General features: G+C 39.3%; 2 protein-coding genes across 13 annotated transcripts in view; one reads left to right on the top strand and one right to left on the bottom strand.

The window, feature by feature from the left end:
* Positions 1-16,212, bottom strand: part of LOC117202358 (basic proline-rich protein-like) — a 447,146-nt gene that overhangs the window by 221,543 nt on the left and 209,391 nt on the right. The gene's annotated exons all lie outside the window — the stretch shown is intronic.
* VPS13D (vacuolar protein sorting 13 homolog D) overlaps positions 1-16,212 on the top strand; it is a 245,260-nt gene that overhangs the window by 99,969 nt on the left and 129,079 nt on the right. For all 12 annotated transcript variants that reach the window (XM_033432975.2, XM_049695910.1, XM_049695917.1 and 9 more), the window contains 8 exons: positions 832-982; positions 1,073-1,283; positions 4,137-4,384; positions 6,280-6,471; positions 6,787-6,913; positions 8,611-8,753; positions 11,743-11,873; positions 12,109-12,284. In XM_033432975.2, the coding sequence (XP_033288866.2) occupies positions 832-982; positions 1,073-1,283; positions 4,137-4,384; positions 6,280-6,471; positions 6,787-6,913; positions 8,611-8,753; positions 11,743-11,873; positions 12,109-12,284 (1,379 nt within the window). The remainder of the gene's footprint in view (positions 1-831; positions 983-1,072; positions 1,284-4,136; positions 4,385-6,279; positions 6,472-6,786; positions 6,914-8,610; positions 8,754-11,742; positions 11,874-12,108; positions 12,285-16,212) is intronic.

Here is a 16,212-nt window from a genome sequence, read left to right as displayed (position 1 = left end):
CCCTCTAATAACACCCTAGAAGACTGTACTTTGCCTTTTCATTAGGACTTTCTAGAAAGTTTGGTTCAAAACATGGAGCTTGTCATTTGATTGTTTATTAGGTTGGTTTTCACATACTGTTTGCTTTAATGAAAACAACTGGCAGTATGGGAAGCCTGGATGTCGTGTCATTTGTTTCTCCCATCAACAAGCACTATCAGTATGTTCTGGATACACAGAATAATAGCTTTAGAAACCTTCTCTTTGGTATGCCTAATGTGGAATTTTATACTTAAAAAAATTGCTAAATTCCTGGCACATGGTAGCAGTACAGAATGTGTTTTGAGTATGTGAATGAACGTATGCAAAAAGAAAGTAGTGGCTGCATCCAACCAAGACCATAAATAAATGATTTCCCTCCATTATCTTGAGTTTCTTGGTGTTCAGAAAAAGAGTGATTACTGAACAGAACTTAGAAAATTATTGTGAAGAAGAAGTTTGTTTTTAAAGTTCTTTGATATACAAATGTTGGTTTTTTTATAGGCATGTCAACAAATAGTGTATGGGCATATCGAGTAAATTTTATGACATTTAGAAAAAAAAGTTATTTTTCCTGTGAAAGGTGTACTAGTACAAACAACTCTTTAGAATTGGCTGTTACTGTAGTGAGTATTAAGAGAGTATTCACTCCTATTAAAGTGGAGTGGTTTTAGGGCTTAATGACTCATTTCACTGAAGAGCTATAGTAATAATAAGATGCTTTAGATGTAGGCATTCTGGTCGGTATTATTGTATTCTGTATGTTTTTCAAAAGCACAGCTAAACTCTTTATTACTTTTCTCTTTTTCACAGTTCTCTTCACTCCCACCTGTCCGGGTCGTCTTTGCAGTGACCATGGAAGGCAGTGCTCGGAAAGTGATCACTGTCCGATCAGCCCTCATTGTGAAGAACAGACTTGAGACGCCAATGGAACTAAGACTGGACAGCCCATCAGCTCCAGACAGTAAGTTTTGACATTGTCCTTCTTTTACCCTAGATGGACTTTGGGGTGGGCAACCACTCCTGAAACTGCTAACCCGTGTTTCTGTGGCAGAGCCCGTGGTCCTTCCCGCCATCATGCCAGGTGATTCATTTGCCGTGCCTTTACACCTCACTTCTTGGCGGCTGCAGGCCCGGCCCAAAGGACTGGGTGTGTTTTTCTGTAAGGCTCCTATTCACTGGACCAATGTAGTGAAGACTACAGAGGTTAGTAGCAGCAAACGAGAGTGCCACTCTATGGATGCGGAAAAAAGCCGTTTCTTCAGGTATGTGTGGCACAGCAGTGACATGTATATTTTACCATTTTTTCTTCATTCTTTCTCTAAGGACCCTTAGTGATTCAGTTGTGCTTATTTAAAGCCCTAAAGTTCTTACTCCTTAAGTTCTTTTATTCCCTAAGTGTTAGGTTCGTACGAATTCATGGGTTAACCGTGGGCGGGAGCGTGGCAGTTACTTATCTAATATTTATGGAAGAAACAATCACAAACCCATTACTCACACATACACGATTAGAAACTGGTGTGTCTGCATCAGCATAAAGAGAAGACATGTAGGGAGGGAAGAAAAAACAATGACCAGTTCCCATTCCTAAATTGGGAAGCAAAATCCTGGGGTTGGGAGTTTTTCAAATGACTCAAAGGAATTTGGGTGAAGGTTCATGCACCTAGTGCTGACTTTTCATGGGGACTCTGACAAAATTATATTGTCATTTAGACTCCTGTCTCCTCTTCTGAAGAGTGCAAGTAATATGTTACTAAATTCATATGTTAGAAAAAATACTGGATTGCTATTGTTAGATCCTTCTAAACTTAGACTTTAAACTTATTTAGATTAGAGATGATCAGCTTTAGTTTCCTTTATAGCAAAAATAGGCATCCACTTAGTTAAACTTACAGAGGAGTAGAAGACGACTGTAAATAATTCCACTGTACCCTTTATTGAGATTTGCCAGTTGTTGAGAGACTAAAGGGAGAAACAGATAAATACACAGACAAAATCGGTGACTTTAACACTTCCCTGTCAGTAATTTATAAAACAAACCAACAAAAACAATAAACACATAAGCGGATTTGAACAATGCTGTCAACCAGCTTGTCACGGTGGGCATTTATAAAGCACTGTAACCAACAATTCCAGATTGCACATTCATTTCAAGTATGTGTGGAACATTCATCGGGAGAGACCATCTGCTGGGCCATAAGATCAATAAATATTAAAGAATTGAAACCCTACACAATGTATTTCATCATTATAATAGTATTAAACTGGAAACCAAAACAATAAGATGCTTACAAAACCCCCAAATACTTGAAAATTAAACAATACATTTCTAAACAACCCATGGTCAAAAAGACATCACAAAGGAAATATTTCAAAGTGAATAATAATAAAAACTGGACATATTAAAATGTAGGAGTTGCAGCAAAAGCAGTTCTAAAGGGAAATGTATAGCTTTTAATGCTCGCATTAGAAAATAAGGAAGATGTAAAATCACTGATGTAAACTTCTACCTTAAGGTAGAAGAATAAATTAAACACATAGAAACAGGAAGAGAAAAAGAAAATAAGTATGGAAATCAATGAAGTAGAAAACAAACAGTAGGAAAAATCGACAATGTCAAAACTGGCTTTTTGAAAGGATTCATAAATTTGATAAACCTCTAATAAGACCAATCATGATGAAAAGCGAGAAGACACAAATTAGCGTATAAGGAATGAAAAATGGAGAATTATTATAGATCCTGCAGATATTAAAAGGATTAAAAGGAGAGGTATGAACAATTTTATACAAATAAATTCCACACTGGAATGACAAATTTCTTGAAAAACACAGATTACCAAAAGTAATACAAAGAAGAAACAAAAAATCCAAATGGCCCAATATCTATTAAAGAAATTTAATTTATAATAAAATACCTTTACTCAAAGAACATTCTAGGACCATATAACTTCATTAGTGAATTCTACCAGATGTTTAAGGAGAAAATCATACCAGCTTTTTGCAGACGCTTTCAGAAAGTAGGGGAGGAGGGAATAGTTCTGACTCATTTTATGAGGCCAGCATATCCCTGATACCAAAACTGATACAATTATTATCAAAAAAAGAAAGCTACAAACCAGTATTCCCCCATGAAGAGATGCAAAAATTCTTGACAAAATACTACCAAATAGCTTCCAGCAAGTGTGGTTTATCCCAGTTAAGATTAGCTTAACATTTGAAAATTGATAAATTTTTTTTAAAAAAAGCATGAGACCTAATAAATTTATCAAGATTTTAGGGTTCAAGATCAACCTATAGAAATCAATAATTATATGCTATATTCTAGCCATGAACAATTGAAAAATGTGATTTAAAAACACCGTTTACAATACCACCAAAAAAAATTTAATTATTCAGGAATCAGTCTAAGGAATGATGTACCAGTCTTCTACCCTAAAAATTACAAAACGTTGCTGAGTGATATTAAAGAAAACCTAATAACTAAGTGGAAAGATATAACCACGTTCACAGATTGGAAGACTCACGTATTGTTAGGATTTCCATTCTCGCTAAATTGATCTGCAGATACCACCCAATTGGTTATCAACAGGATAATGAATTTTTAAAAAATGGTATATTCACACATTGCCATATGAAATACTGATGCATACAACAGCATGGCTGAATGTTGTTGAAACTTAACGTTATGCAAAAAAAAAACCCAGACACAAAGAGTTGTACATATTGTATCATTCCATTTATATGCAGTTCAAGAACAGCCACAACTAATTTATAATGATAAATCAGAAAGTGGTTGCTTGAATGATGGGAGAGGATATTGATTGGAAAGGGATATGAGGGAACTTTCTGGAGTGAGAGAAATATTCTGTAATTGGTTTTGGGTTATGGTTGTAGAGGTGTCTATAATTGTCAAAATTCATCAGACAGAACATTTAAAATCTGTACGTTTTATTGTCATTTGATTATGCCTTAGTGAATGTGTTTGGATTGAAAACTGCAAATATCTTACTAAATTATTGTGCCATTTTAATGTAATCCTGTCTCATACTTAGCTAAGGAGAAAAAAATTCAAGCTCTTCATTCAAGCTGATGACTTTTACACCATTTTGTCGTCCTAGGTTTTGTGTGGCCATAAAGAAAGAGAATTATCCAGATTACATGCCCTCCAACATATTTTCTGACAGTGCAAAACAGATTTTCAGACAGCCTGGGCATACCATATATCTCCTGCCGACAGTGGTAATCTGCAACTTGCTACCTTGTGAACTTGATTTTTATGTTAAAGGAATGCCCATTAATGGGACACTGAAACCTGGCAAGGAGGTGGCTCTCCACACAGCTGATACCTCCCAGAACATTGAACTGGGTAAGGATTTAGTCAAATAATTATCTGTAATAATTCTGTGAACGTGTCAGTGGATATTTTATGACTATTTGGGAAAGTTTTAGAGAAATTGTAGCACATATAATACCTCAATAAGCCAGCTCAAAGGATTTATGCAGTTAAAAAAAGAAAAGCAAAACTTCTAATGTAGAAAATCATCGAAACAAAAAACCCGAACAAAACTAAAAGATTTACAGAGCAAGCACTCAACACAGCCTTTTTTTTTTTTTTTAAATAAATTTATTTATTTATATTTTTGGCTGCGTTGGGTCTTCGCTGCTGTGCACACGGGCTTTCTGTAGTTATGGCGATCGGGGGCCACTCCTCGTTGCGGTGCGTGGGCTTCTCATTGCGGTGGCCTCTCCTGCGGCAGAGCACAGGATCTAGGTACGCAGCCTTCAGTAGCTGTGGCATGAGAGCTCAGTAGTTGTGGCTTGTGGGCTCCAGAGCGCAGGCTCAGCAGTTGTGGTGCACAGGCCCAGTTGCTCCATGGCATGTGGGATCCTCTTGGTCCAGGGCTCAAACCCTTGTCCCCTGCATTGGCAGGCGGATTCTTAACCACTGCGCCACCAGGGAAGCCCCAACACAGCCTTTTTTCTTAATGTTGCTCACTGGATGTGTGAGTAAAGGAAGTCATTTCATCTTTTCAAACGGTGCTTTTTACCAGCTGCAGAATGAGCAAAATCATATGTCTCTTCTCTTTTCACGAAAGGGAAAAACGTTAGGTAAGCATGTACTGTGTACTTCAGGCAGTATGTCAAATACCTTCATATACTTGATCTTATATAATCCTTACAGCAATAGTTATTTGTCCCATTTTACTGACAAAGACATTGAGGTTTGGAATAGTTAATGTATCAAGTAATTTCATTTGTAGGGATGAATGAAGTCAAGGGAGGGGGTCATTATCATATTTGTAGCACATGTAGCAACAAGGTACTTCTGGATTTGGGACAGGAAGTAAGTTTTCTTTAAGGCTGTTGTAGACATGTTGAAATAATAAGGACTTAGATATTTACCTTTTCACAGTTTTGTGATTCCATAACATCATCTCATTTGATCTTCACAACAATGGATGTTTCAGGCAGAGGGACAGCTGTTTTCCCCATTTTACTGATGGGGATCCTGAAACTCACTGAACTTCAGCAATGTGTCCCCCAGTGATAAGCTTACATTTTTGAATATGTAAATCCTTGAGCTTAATTTAGAAAAGAAAAACAGTGCAATTATGGTTGTCTGTTTTAAAGAAAATAGGTCTTTGTCCTGACATTTATTATTTCTTCAACAAATATTTGTTGAGTCCCTGTATGGAATGGGAATGTCCTGCCCCCACCCCCCTCATCACTGCATGCACACCAAGCACTCCTCATCTTCACACTCATGCTCCCTGTGGATCGTCACTTTTAATAAGAAGCCCGAGCAGTAGATACTGTTATTATCCCCATTTGGCAGATGGACACAGTGAGGTTAAATGGCTTGCCACACATCATGCAGCTGTGAGGACAGACTGGGAATTTGAAGCCAGGCAGGGAGGCTGCAGAAAACCTTAACTCTTACTCTCTACTTGCCTTTACTGGGTTTCAGGCACCCAGCTGAAGGCCTGAGGTATAGTAAACTCTTAATACCAGAGCTGTTATTGATAACCTTTGGGTACTTTCATTCTTCGAATTATTATGCAGTTCAGACTCCCTAGTGTGACTTCTAGACCGTATTTATTCTCATCCCAGCTAAAGGAAGATGGCCATTCTAATGAGATTTTTGCCTGTTGAATACGTGGTTATTGATTTTTCCAGAGCAATCCAATTCAGTTTGGCTGTGGACTGTTTTGACAAACTAAAGTGAGAACTCTGAAAGACAATAGCTTGTATCTTCTTTAGGGGTGTCATTGGAAAATTTTCCACTCTGTAAAGAATTGCTTATTCCATCTGGAACCCAAAACTATATGGTAAGAATGAGGCTCTATGACATCAACCGGCGGCAGCTGAACCTCACTATCCGGATCGTGTGTCGAGCAGAAGGATCTTTAAAGATCTTCATTTCGGCTCCATATTGGTTGATTAACAAAACAGGTATGTACAGAGGATGCTCAAGTAGGCCTTTGGAGTTGGTCGTGGGAATTCAGATTTATCTGCTCAGCTAACTAAATGGAGCCAATGCAAACAGATTACCTCAGCAGTATAAGCTGCTAAACTTACTTTCCTGTTTCCATAAGAAGTGCTTAATCATGGTCAAGACTGGCCTTTTGGACAACGACTGAGCAAGCCCACCAAATAAATTCAGTTTTCACCATTTTCCCCCTTGGTGATTTTTTTCCTTTTATTATTTGTATGTGTCCTGGGTACACTGGCTGGGACTGATATAAACTTTCCCCCTCCTTCCTAAAGGGCTCCCGCTGATCTTCAGACAGGACAATGCAAGAATGGATGCTGCAGGCCAGTTTGAAGAGCATGAGCTGGCCCGGAGCCTGAGCCCTCTCTTGTTCTGCTACGCTGACAAAGAGCAGCCAAGCCTGTGAGTGCAGTCATCTACGGGAAGGGGAAGTAAGCTCCCAGGGAAGGGAGAAATTAGCAAAGGCTCTAGTAGATCCGTGTAAGTAGAAATATACTCTAGATAACAATCCTGACTTGGCAGGGGAACAGGACCATGACTTAATGGGATTTTTTCAGATCTAATTTCTGTGTTACTCGATATTGAAAATAAACCATTTGGTTGGTTTATAATGAAAGCCAGTTTTATTTTCCGTGTATTGAAGTAGTTCTATTCATAACTCTGCTGATGGAGAGAGACCCACACGTTCTCTTCTCTGCACGGTCTCTCTCCCCTGGAAGCTCTCAGAGCAGGCAGAGGAGCTGACTTTAGAGGGGAGATGGATGGCCCTTTGGTAGAGCCTCCACCCTATTAATCTAGTCCAGGTCCTTTTTTGTAAGGTTTTGAAATCCATCTCTTTTTCTGTTGAAATAAAATGTGCCATTTCAAGATCTCAAAGCACTCGTTGCATGTAGAGCATTAATTCACGTTTGTTCTTGGTTTTGGCATTCTTCTTTTTACAGGGGTCTTCTGATTTATAGCCTTAATCCAAAAATACTTAAGTGTATCTGATACTGCTAATATTCCATACCCCATTATCTGTAGAAATGTGCTGCAAACTTACAGGAGGGCTTAAGGAGTAGTACTTGCCAGTGGATACAGATGCATCTACCAGGGAGGGCTGGACTCTGGGCTGCTGCTGGAGTCTGGAGAGGATTGACCAGGGTGCTGGCCACAAATAGCCACTTGACGTGGTCAGCATCCAGGACTTGACGTTTGAAACACAGTTTGTTTTGTGTACGGAATTCACAGTCCCCAAAGCATTTCCACATAGACTATCTCATTTGATTCTCCCAACATTTCAGTAGATTAGGCAGCACAGGGAATCTTGTTTTGGTTTTTTTTGTGTGTTTTTTTTTTTGTGTGTGGTACGTGGGCCTCTCACTGCTGTGGCCTCTCCCGTTGCGGAGCACAGGCCCAGCGGCCATGGCTCACGGGCCCAGCCGGTCCGCAGCACGTGGGATCTTCCCGGACTGAGGCACAAACCCGTGTCCCCTGCATCGGCAGGCGGACTCTCAACCACTGCGCCACCAGGGAAGCCCCTTGTTTCGTTTTTACATGAGGAAACTGAGGCTCAGAAAGAGTTACCCACCCAAGGTTACATTGCTTGTTAGTGGTAGAGCTGGAACACACATTCAGGAATTATGTTTCCAGGATCCGTGACAGGACGCTGACCAACTAAATGGTGCTTTGCTGTTACAATAGTACCAGGCCCTTGAAAGAGTGTACCACTAGCTGCATCTTCTGTATATGCTTCTCTCATATGTTCAGGGTATTTCGGAGTCAGGAAAATATCAGTTTGCTTTGAATCTTTGTTTTTCAGATACCGTAGCATTTTCCTCCTGTCTTATGCTCACAGAATCATAATGTTTTCTCCTAAAGCATTTAGTTGTGGAGGTCAGTACATTTTTACACATTATTGAACTGTGGCTACCTCTAAGATAGAGTTTTGACCACTGATTAATTGCCTTTCTGTGTTTGGGAATCACATGAGAATGTGGAAGAGTCAGTATTAGAGTTCTAATTTTGGCTGATAGCCACAGCAGTGCTTCCTGATTAGAACAGGTAGATAAGACTTTCTTATGGAAGAATGTATACATCTTTGCTTTTCTGCTCCACAGCTGCACGATGAGAATCGGAAGGGGGATTCATCCTGAAGGCATGCCGGGCTGGTGTCAGGGCTTCTCACTGGATGGTGGTAGTGGTGTCCGAGCTTTGAGAGTCATCCAGCAAGGAAACCGCCCAGGGCTGATCTATAACATTGGTGGGTTATATTTGGGGCAGTGGGAGAATCGGAACCATGGGCCAATGACTTCAGGCTTGGAGGGTTAAGTCGGCCATACATTTTGGCTTCGCTGCAAGTGCTGATTTTCTCATTTGGCATTGGGTCAGGTGTCTGTTCTCTGAATTCTAGATTGATATCAACACAGATCTATTCTCCTAGGGATCTAAGGAGCCACCTGAACACTGCCCTTTTGAGGTCTGAGGCTCTGTTTAATTTCAGACTCACCTGTGTCAGGAGAGTATCAGTTTGGCTTGAATCCTTGTTTTTCATGGGAATAATAGGAACACTTAGAATTCTTTTTATCCTCCAAGCATTTCCCACGCATTCATTAAAACTTGCAAACCCTAAGAGGGTAAGAAGCATTGTTCTACTTGAAACTGAAGCAGAGAGAGGTTAAGTGACTTGTCCAGATAAAGGGGAAGTCTGTTAGAAGTAGGATTACAACTGGGGTGTCCACATTTGAGGCAAAAAATATAATAAAATGCACTTGGTGGTTATGGTAATTAGAAGGCCCTAACTAGCTTAGCTTCTGGACGTGGCGGGGTGGTGAGGGACGGGGAGGATGCTGTACCGGTATGCCTCGTGGCCACCTGGAACACGCAGATTTTCCAAAGGGTTAAGACAAACTTGATTTAAATGTGTCTCAGGTTTAAAATGTTAGCAGTGCATCTTTCCTTTCATATATAATTTCCAAGGATCTCAAAGCACTGTTGAGTATTGAATGTTGGGAAACCATTTAACTCTCTGGGAAGGTGGAAATGTTCTATTTTGTACTGTCCAATCAGGAGGCACTAGCCACACGTGGCTGCTGAGCACTTGAGAGTACCTTACTAAAAACTGGTGAGCGTGACAAAGAAATTGAATTTCTCATTTCATTTTAGTTAGTGTAAGTGATCTTGTATGACTAGTGGCTACTGTTTTGGACAGTGTCAATGTAAAGAGTCGTGTTATAAAAGGAAAAATTGAGATGGTATCATTTAGCTGTTTACCTTGAATCCCATGGAGTCAGTGATATGTTTAAGTGTTTGAAGGTTTATTAGTAGAAGACTCTCTTCCAAGTAGAGTTAGCTTTTTGTTTTTTAAAACATGAATTTGCATGTATGCTCCCTTGACATGGAAGCTGTCTACTTTAAAGTTGACATTAAGACTTTTAATAGAAGAAATCAAGTGTATCTGATCCTCCAGCTGAGGATAATTTTCTTTACTTTTTCCTCACATTTTTTTGCTCCACCCCTTGAATAGGTAAAGGCTGCTTCATACAGAGTTTCAGTGATTTTGTTTCTGTGATTTGCTCAGTCTTTCAGCTATTTTTGAGACTTAAATTAAAGGAACACCAGTACAAGTGAATTAGGGAGTTAACAGATCAGAATATTTATAATTGGAATTACGTTGGAACATCCAGGACACCTAGTTGTCATATCCTAAGGTCTCTTCTCTTTTTATGGTCTCTTGATACTTGTTGACTATTGGTAGGGTCCTTGTATATGTCCCATCACGATGTGAGCAAGGACTCCCGAGGCAGGCTGCCTGGGTTTAAATCCATCTATGCCACCCACTGGCTGCGTGACCCAGGGCAAGTTACCCAGCTTTCCCTGCCTTAGTTTCTTCATCTGCAAAAATGAAGGAATGAAAATACCTAACTGATAAGAGGTTGTTATGAGAATTAAATGTTGAGCCTTTGGTGGAGGGTGTAGCATGTATTAAGAATTCAATAACTGTTATTATTTTTATTATTTTTACCATAAACGTTTTTATCATTTTATAACCAGTGCTCAGCCCAGTGCCTTGAATATAGTTGCTTTATTCATTGTCTGAATGAATGAATTAATTCATCCACTGAGTTTTGTATTTTTAAAAGTTGTTAGCAGAGTTTCTAAGAATATAGTGCTATTTCATTTTTCTTTCTTTTTTTGGAACCTGGTGTTTTGAGATTTCCTTTTGATTGACTATGTCTTTTTTTCCTTGGTATGTGTTTTGTTTGCCTTTTTTTCCCCCAGTACCTAGTAGGTACTGAAAACATTTATTTTATGAAGGAATAAATTCTATAGCATCTAGCATTATGTTTGAGCTGGCTTCTTGGGCAGTGGGCTTAAAGAAAATACTAGAAGAGTCAGCTGAGTTCAGGGCAGTTGCAGAAGCCAGTTAAGTAATATGAAATTTCTACAATATGCTGTAAAAGGGGCAAGTTCTCTAGGAGGAAATTTTGTGTCCCATGTGTAAGCAGAAATGTATCACATAAACTGTCTTAGTTGGTTTTTTTTATAAATTTATTTATTTAATTTATTTATTTTTGGCTGTGTTGGGTCTTCATCGCTGCGCACGGGCTTTCTCTAGTTGTGGTGAACAGGGGCTACTCTTCGTTGCGGCAGGCAGGCTTCTCATTGCAGTGGCTTTTCTTGTTGCAGAGCACGGGCTGTAGGCGTGCAGGCTTCAGTAGTTGTGGCATGTGGGCTCAGTAGTTGTAGCTCGCAGGCTCTAGAGCACAGGCTCAGTAGTTGTGGCTCGCAGGCTCTAGAGCACAGGCTCAGTAGTTGTGGCGCCCGGGCTTAGTTGCTCTGCGGCATGTGGGATCTTCGCAGACCAGGGCTTGAATGTGTGTCCCCTGCATTGGCAGGCGGATTCCTAGCCACTGCGCCACCAGGGAAGTCCCTGTCTTAGTTTTATAAATGGAAACCAAACTGAACACCTGTGTGTTTTAGTTGTTGTTATAGTTGTACACACCTTATGAAGAAGCTAGGAATTATGGGAACGTTGATGTTGCCATGGAGACTTTTTAAGGCCTAAATGGGAATAAAGTATAATACTTTGAGTGCTGTTGCTGTTTTCATTCCATTCTTAGGAGCCTTGACAGATTCTCTGGGAGCTACAATTGTTTTTTCAGTGAAATTGTGAAGGCTATTTAATTTTTTTAGACCACAAATTTTTTTCCTTCTGATTAACTCATGGAACTGGTTCTTGTTATTTGTAGGTATTGATGTCAAGAAAGGCCGAGGCCGATATATCGACACCTGTATGGTAATCTTCGCTCCCCGTTACCTGTTAGATAATAAATCATCTCACAAGCTTGCATTTGCACAGAGGGAATTTGCCAGGGGACAGGTAAGCAGCTTGCTTTTGAAGATTAACTAGTATTTATTTAATAGCGCAGTGAGTTTTAATGTCAGGGCTTATCTCCCCATCAACACTAAGTTTTTTGATGTGAATAATCATTTTGTGCCTTTGGTATCCTAAATAGCTCCTGGTAGAGGGCAAGGCTCAGAGTAGATAGATACTCAGTAAGCATTTACGTCTTGACTTGGCTTTTGACTAAAGCCAATGATCCTGTGTGTTTTAGGGAACAGCCAATCCTGAAGGTTACATTTCCACCCTTCCTGGTTCCAGTGTGGTGTTCCACTGGCCTCGGAATGACTACGATCAGCTGTTATGTGTCCGATTGATGGATGTTCCCAATTGTATTTGGTCTGGAGGCTTTGAAGTCAACAAGAATAATTCCTTCCATATCAACATGAGGTAAGTTCAGAGACTATATTTAGACAAAAAGTAGCCTCAATTGAGGTGCAGTAATGTAAATAGTAAGCTATAAATACCATATAAATTTCAGATATTTATAAAGCTGTAAATAGTAATAAATAATAAGACTACTCTTCATGAAATGCACACATATGTTTCTGGCTCAAAGGTCATAAAACTGCAAAGACCAGGCAAGGAGGAGTGAACATTTTGATGCAGTGAGTTAAAGGGAACATTGACAGTTTTGACCATTGTGCACGTGCTGTCGTCTGAGGTCACATGTTCAGGGGGTAGTACTGATCTCACTGTTACCCACAACTCTGTCAGCATTTAGATGGCAGCTTTGATTATAAATGTTTTTGTCTATTCTTGCACATTGTACAAACTCTTCTCTCATTTGATGCGGTTTCAGTAAATCACCTGGCCTTCTTTGCCCAACCCAGTGACCCTCAGGTCCTTGTTAAGAAAAATCAACAAAATTCAGCCTCAAGTAGTACAGGATGACTGCTTTCTTTTTCTGCTTTCATCCATTGCTTAAAAAAAAGTGTATTAAACTTTAAAAATTGTGGTAAAATACACATACCGCATGAGAAAGATAGCATGAAGACCCAGAGATTATTTTGTGGGCCTCAGGCACATAACATAAAATTTACTATCTTCACCATTTTTAACTTCACTAGTGTTAAGTACATTTATGTTGTGCAAACAATCTCCTAAACTCTTTTCCTCTTGCAAAATGGAAACTCTGTACCCATTAAACAACTGCTCCTCTTTTTCCCTTTCTTAACCCCTGGCAACCGCTGTTTTCCTTTTCATATGAATTTGACTACTCTAGGTATCTCAGATAAGTGATACAATATTTGTCTTTTTATGAGTGGCTTATTTCACTTAGCATAATGTTCTCAAGGTGCGTCCATGTTGAACTTCCTTTTTTTTTTTTTTTGGTGATAGTTCATTACATTTTATTTCACTCTAGTGCGGTGAAATTATATATATTCAAGTATAGTTGATTTACAATGTTGTGTTAATTTCTGCTGTACAGCATGGTGATTCAGTTACACGTATATATACATTCTCTTTCATATTCTTTTCCATTATGGTTTATCACAGGATATTGAATATAGTTCCCTGTGCTATATAGTAGGACCATTTTTACATTCACCATTTACATTTCACCATTTTACATTCCTGCCAGTAGCACACAAGGGTTCCAATTTCTCCATATCCTCACCAACACTTGTTATTTTTTGCCCTTCTGATAGTAATGGGTGTGAGGTGGTATCTCATGGTTTTGATTCTCATTTCCCTAATGATTAGTGATGTTGAACTTCTTTTCATGTGCTCGTTGGACGTTTGTACATCTTTTTGGGAGACATGTCTATTCAACTCCTTTGTCCATTTTCGAATTATTTTTGTTGTTGTTGAGTTGTAGGAGTCCTTTATATATTCTGAATACTAACCCCTTATGAGATACATAATTTGCATATATTTTCTCCCGTTCCATACGTTGCCTTTTCACTCTGTTGATTGTGTTCTGTGATTTACAGTTTTTAATTTCGATGTAGTCCTACTTACCTATTTTAACTTTTGTTGCCTGTGCTTTTGGTGTCGTATCCAAGAAATCATTGCCAAATCCAGTGTTATGAAGCTTTCCCCGCTGTGTTTTCTTCTGAGAATTTTATAGTTTTAGCTCTTACATGTAGGTCTTTGATCCATTTTGAGTTAATGTTTCTATTTAGTGTAAGGTGAGGGTCCAACTTCATTCTTTTGTTTGTGGATATCCAGTTTTCCCAACACCATTTGTTGCAAAGACTTTCCTTTCCCCATGGTATGGTGTTGACACCCTTGTCAAAACTTGGTTGACCCTGTATGTGAGGGTTTATTTCTGGGCTCTCTATCCCATTCATTCATATTCTATCTTTATGCCAATATCACACATTTTTTTAAATTACAGTAGTTTTGTAATAAGTTTTGAAGTTAGGAAGTGTGAGATTTCCATCTTTGTTCTTTTTCAAGACTATTTTAGCTATTTGGAGTCCCTTGAGATTCCATCTGAATTTTACTATTTCTGGGGGAAAAAAAAACACTTGGAATTTTGATGGGGGTTGTATTAGATCTGTAGATCCACTTTGGGTAGCATTGACATCTTGACAATACTAAGTCTTCTAATCCATGAACATGGGACGACTTTCTATTTATTTCTGTCCTCTTTAATTTTTTTCATCAAATGCTTTTTGAAGCTAAAGACACTGAAATCAGTGCTATTTCAACACATTTAGAAGCAATATTTAATCATTTATACCTTATGGTTAGTTCTTTATGGAGAACACTATTGCAAGGGAACAGAAAAATGGCTAATTTAATAATAGATGATCCAAAATAGTATTTATATTTGACTAAAAAAATGCATTATCTGAGGTTTTTCTTTGTTTCTGTTTTTGTTGATGATGTGCCTTTCTTAATTATCCTTTGCCCTGGCCCCCCCTTATTAGAGTTAATTGCTTCTGGCATAGTGGTTTTCCAGCTATGTTCCTAGGGGCCATTGGGGTCTAAGGAGGTGACTTTACAGGTCAAGGGAGCAAAGTGGGCAGGACTCCAATGCCCTCATCCCTACTTCAACCAGAACTCCTATCTGGTAGTATCATATGTTCCCCACAACAGCGGTCCCCAACCTTTTTGGCACCAGGGACCAGTTTCATCAAAGACAGTTTTTCCACGGACGGTGGGGTGGGGGGATGGTTCAGGTGGTAATGCAAGTGATGGGGAGCGGCAGATGAAGCCTTGCTCGCTTGCCCACCGCTCACCTCCTGCCGTGTGGCCCCGTCCACCGAGGACCAGGGGTTGGGGACCCCTGCCCCACAAGATTTCGTGGTGGGGGCGGGCAGGGGAAGGTGAGGAATTCTGCAGCTGAAACCACCATTGGTTTATATACTGCCTTGGTGGAGGCAGCCCAGATCAGTTGTGTGGTGTGAAGCCAATTCAGAATTAAACAAAAAGTTACTCATCGTTACTTCAAAAAAGAAGAAAAGGAAGTAAAAGGTGTGGAGGGTGGGCAGAAGGATGGCTTGTGTACCTTTGTTAATCCTTTTGAAATAGTTTCAGTGTGTGGCCCTAAACTACTGAGCAGGGACCTGAGCCAGCTGTTTCCTTCCTTTACTTTCCCCACATTTTCATTTTGAAACAGTTTAAACCCACAGAAAACTTATAAGAGTAGTACAAAGGCACCCCTCTTTTACCTGGATTTCCTACATTTCAACATTTGGTCTGTTCTTGTTCTCTCTCCACACTTGCACACATACATTTTTTTTTCCCAAACCATTTGAAAGTAATGTGAAGTCATCATGATACTTCATAAAAACTTTATTACCTATCATTACACACTGAAGAAATTTAATATTGATTATGTTTTTAAATAAATAGTTCTCTAAAATGTCCTTCATAGCAACCTTCCTCCCCAGATCTAGGACCCAGTGAAGGATCATGCATTTTATTTGGCTGGTATATCTCATCTCCTTTAATCTAGAATAGTCATAGTCTCACTTTTCCCTTTTTGTCTTTATTGACGTTGACATTTTTGGAGTCCAAGCCGGTGCCTGGTAGAATGTTTTATTTTCTGGATTTTTCTGATGGTTTTTTATATATAAATTTGGGCCAAAAAAGAAAAATTTGGGCCATCCATTTTTGGTAAGAATACTGCTTCTGCGGTGGTACGTGTTTCCCACTGCATCACATCCGGAGGCCTGTGACGTCTGTTGGTCCTGTTATTAATGTTGCTAAATTCGATCATCATTTGGTTTAGCTGGTGTCCACCAGGTCTCTGTATTGTGAAGTTACCTTTTCTTCTTTGTAAACAGGACTAGTCCATTGGGGGGATAATTTGAGACTGTGTGTCTGTTCTGTTTCCCCAAAACCTTTCACTCAATGGCTT

The sequence above is a fragment of the Orcinus orca genome, chromosome 1 (assembly GCF_937001465.1).
Source record: "Orcinus orca chromosome 1, mOrcOrc1.1, whole genome shotgun sequence".
In the NCBI taxonomy this organism is placed as follows: Eukaryota; Metazoa; Chordata; class Mammalia; order Artiodactyla; family Delphinidae; genus Orcinus; species Orcinus orca.
This window is presented reverse-complemented; position numbering and strand designations above follow the sequence as displayed.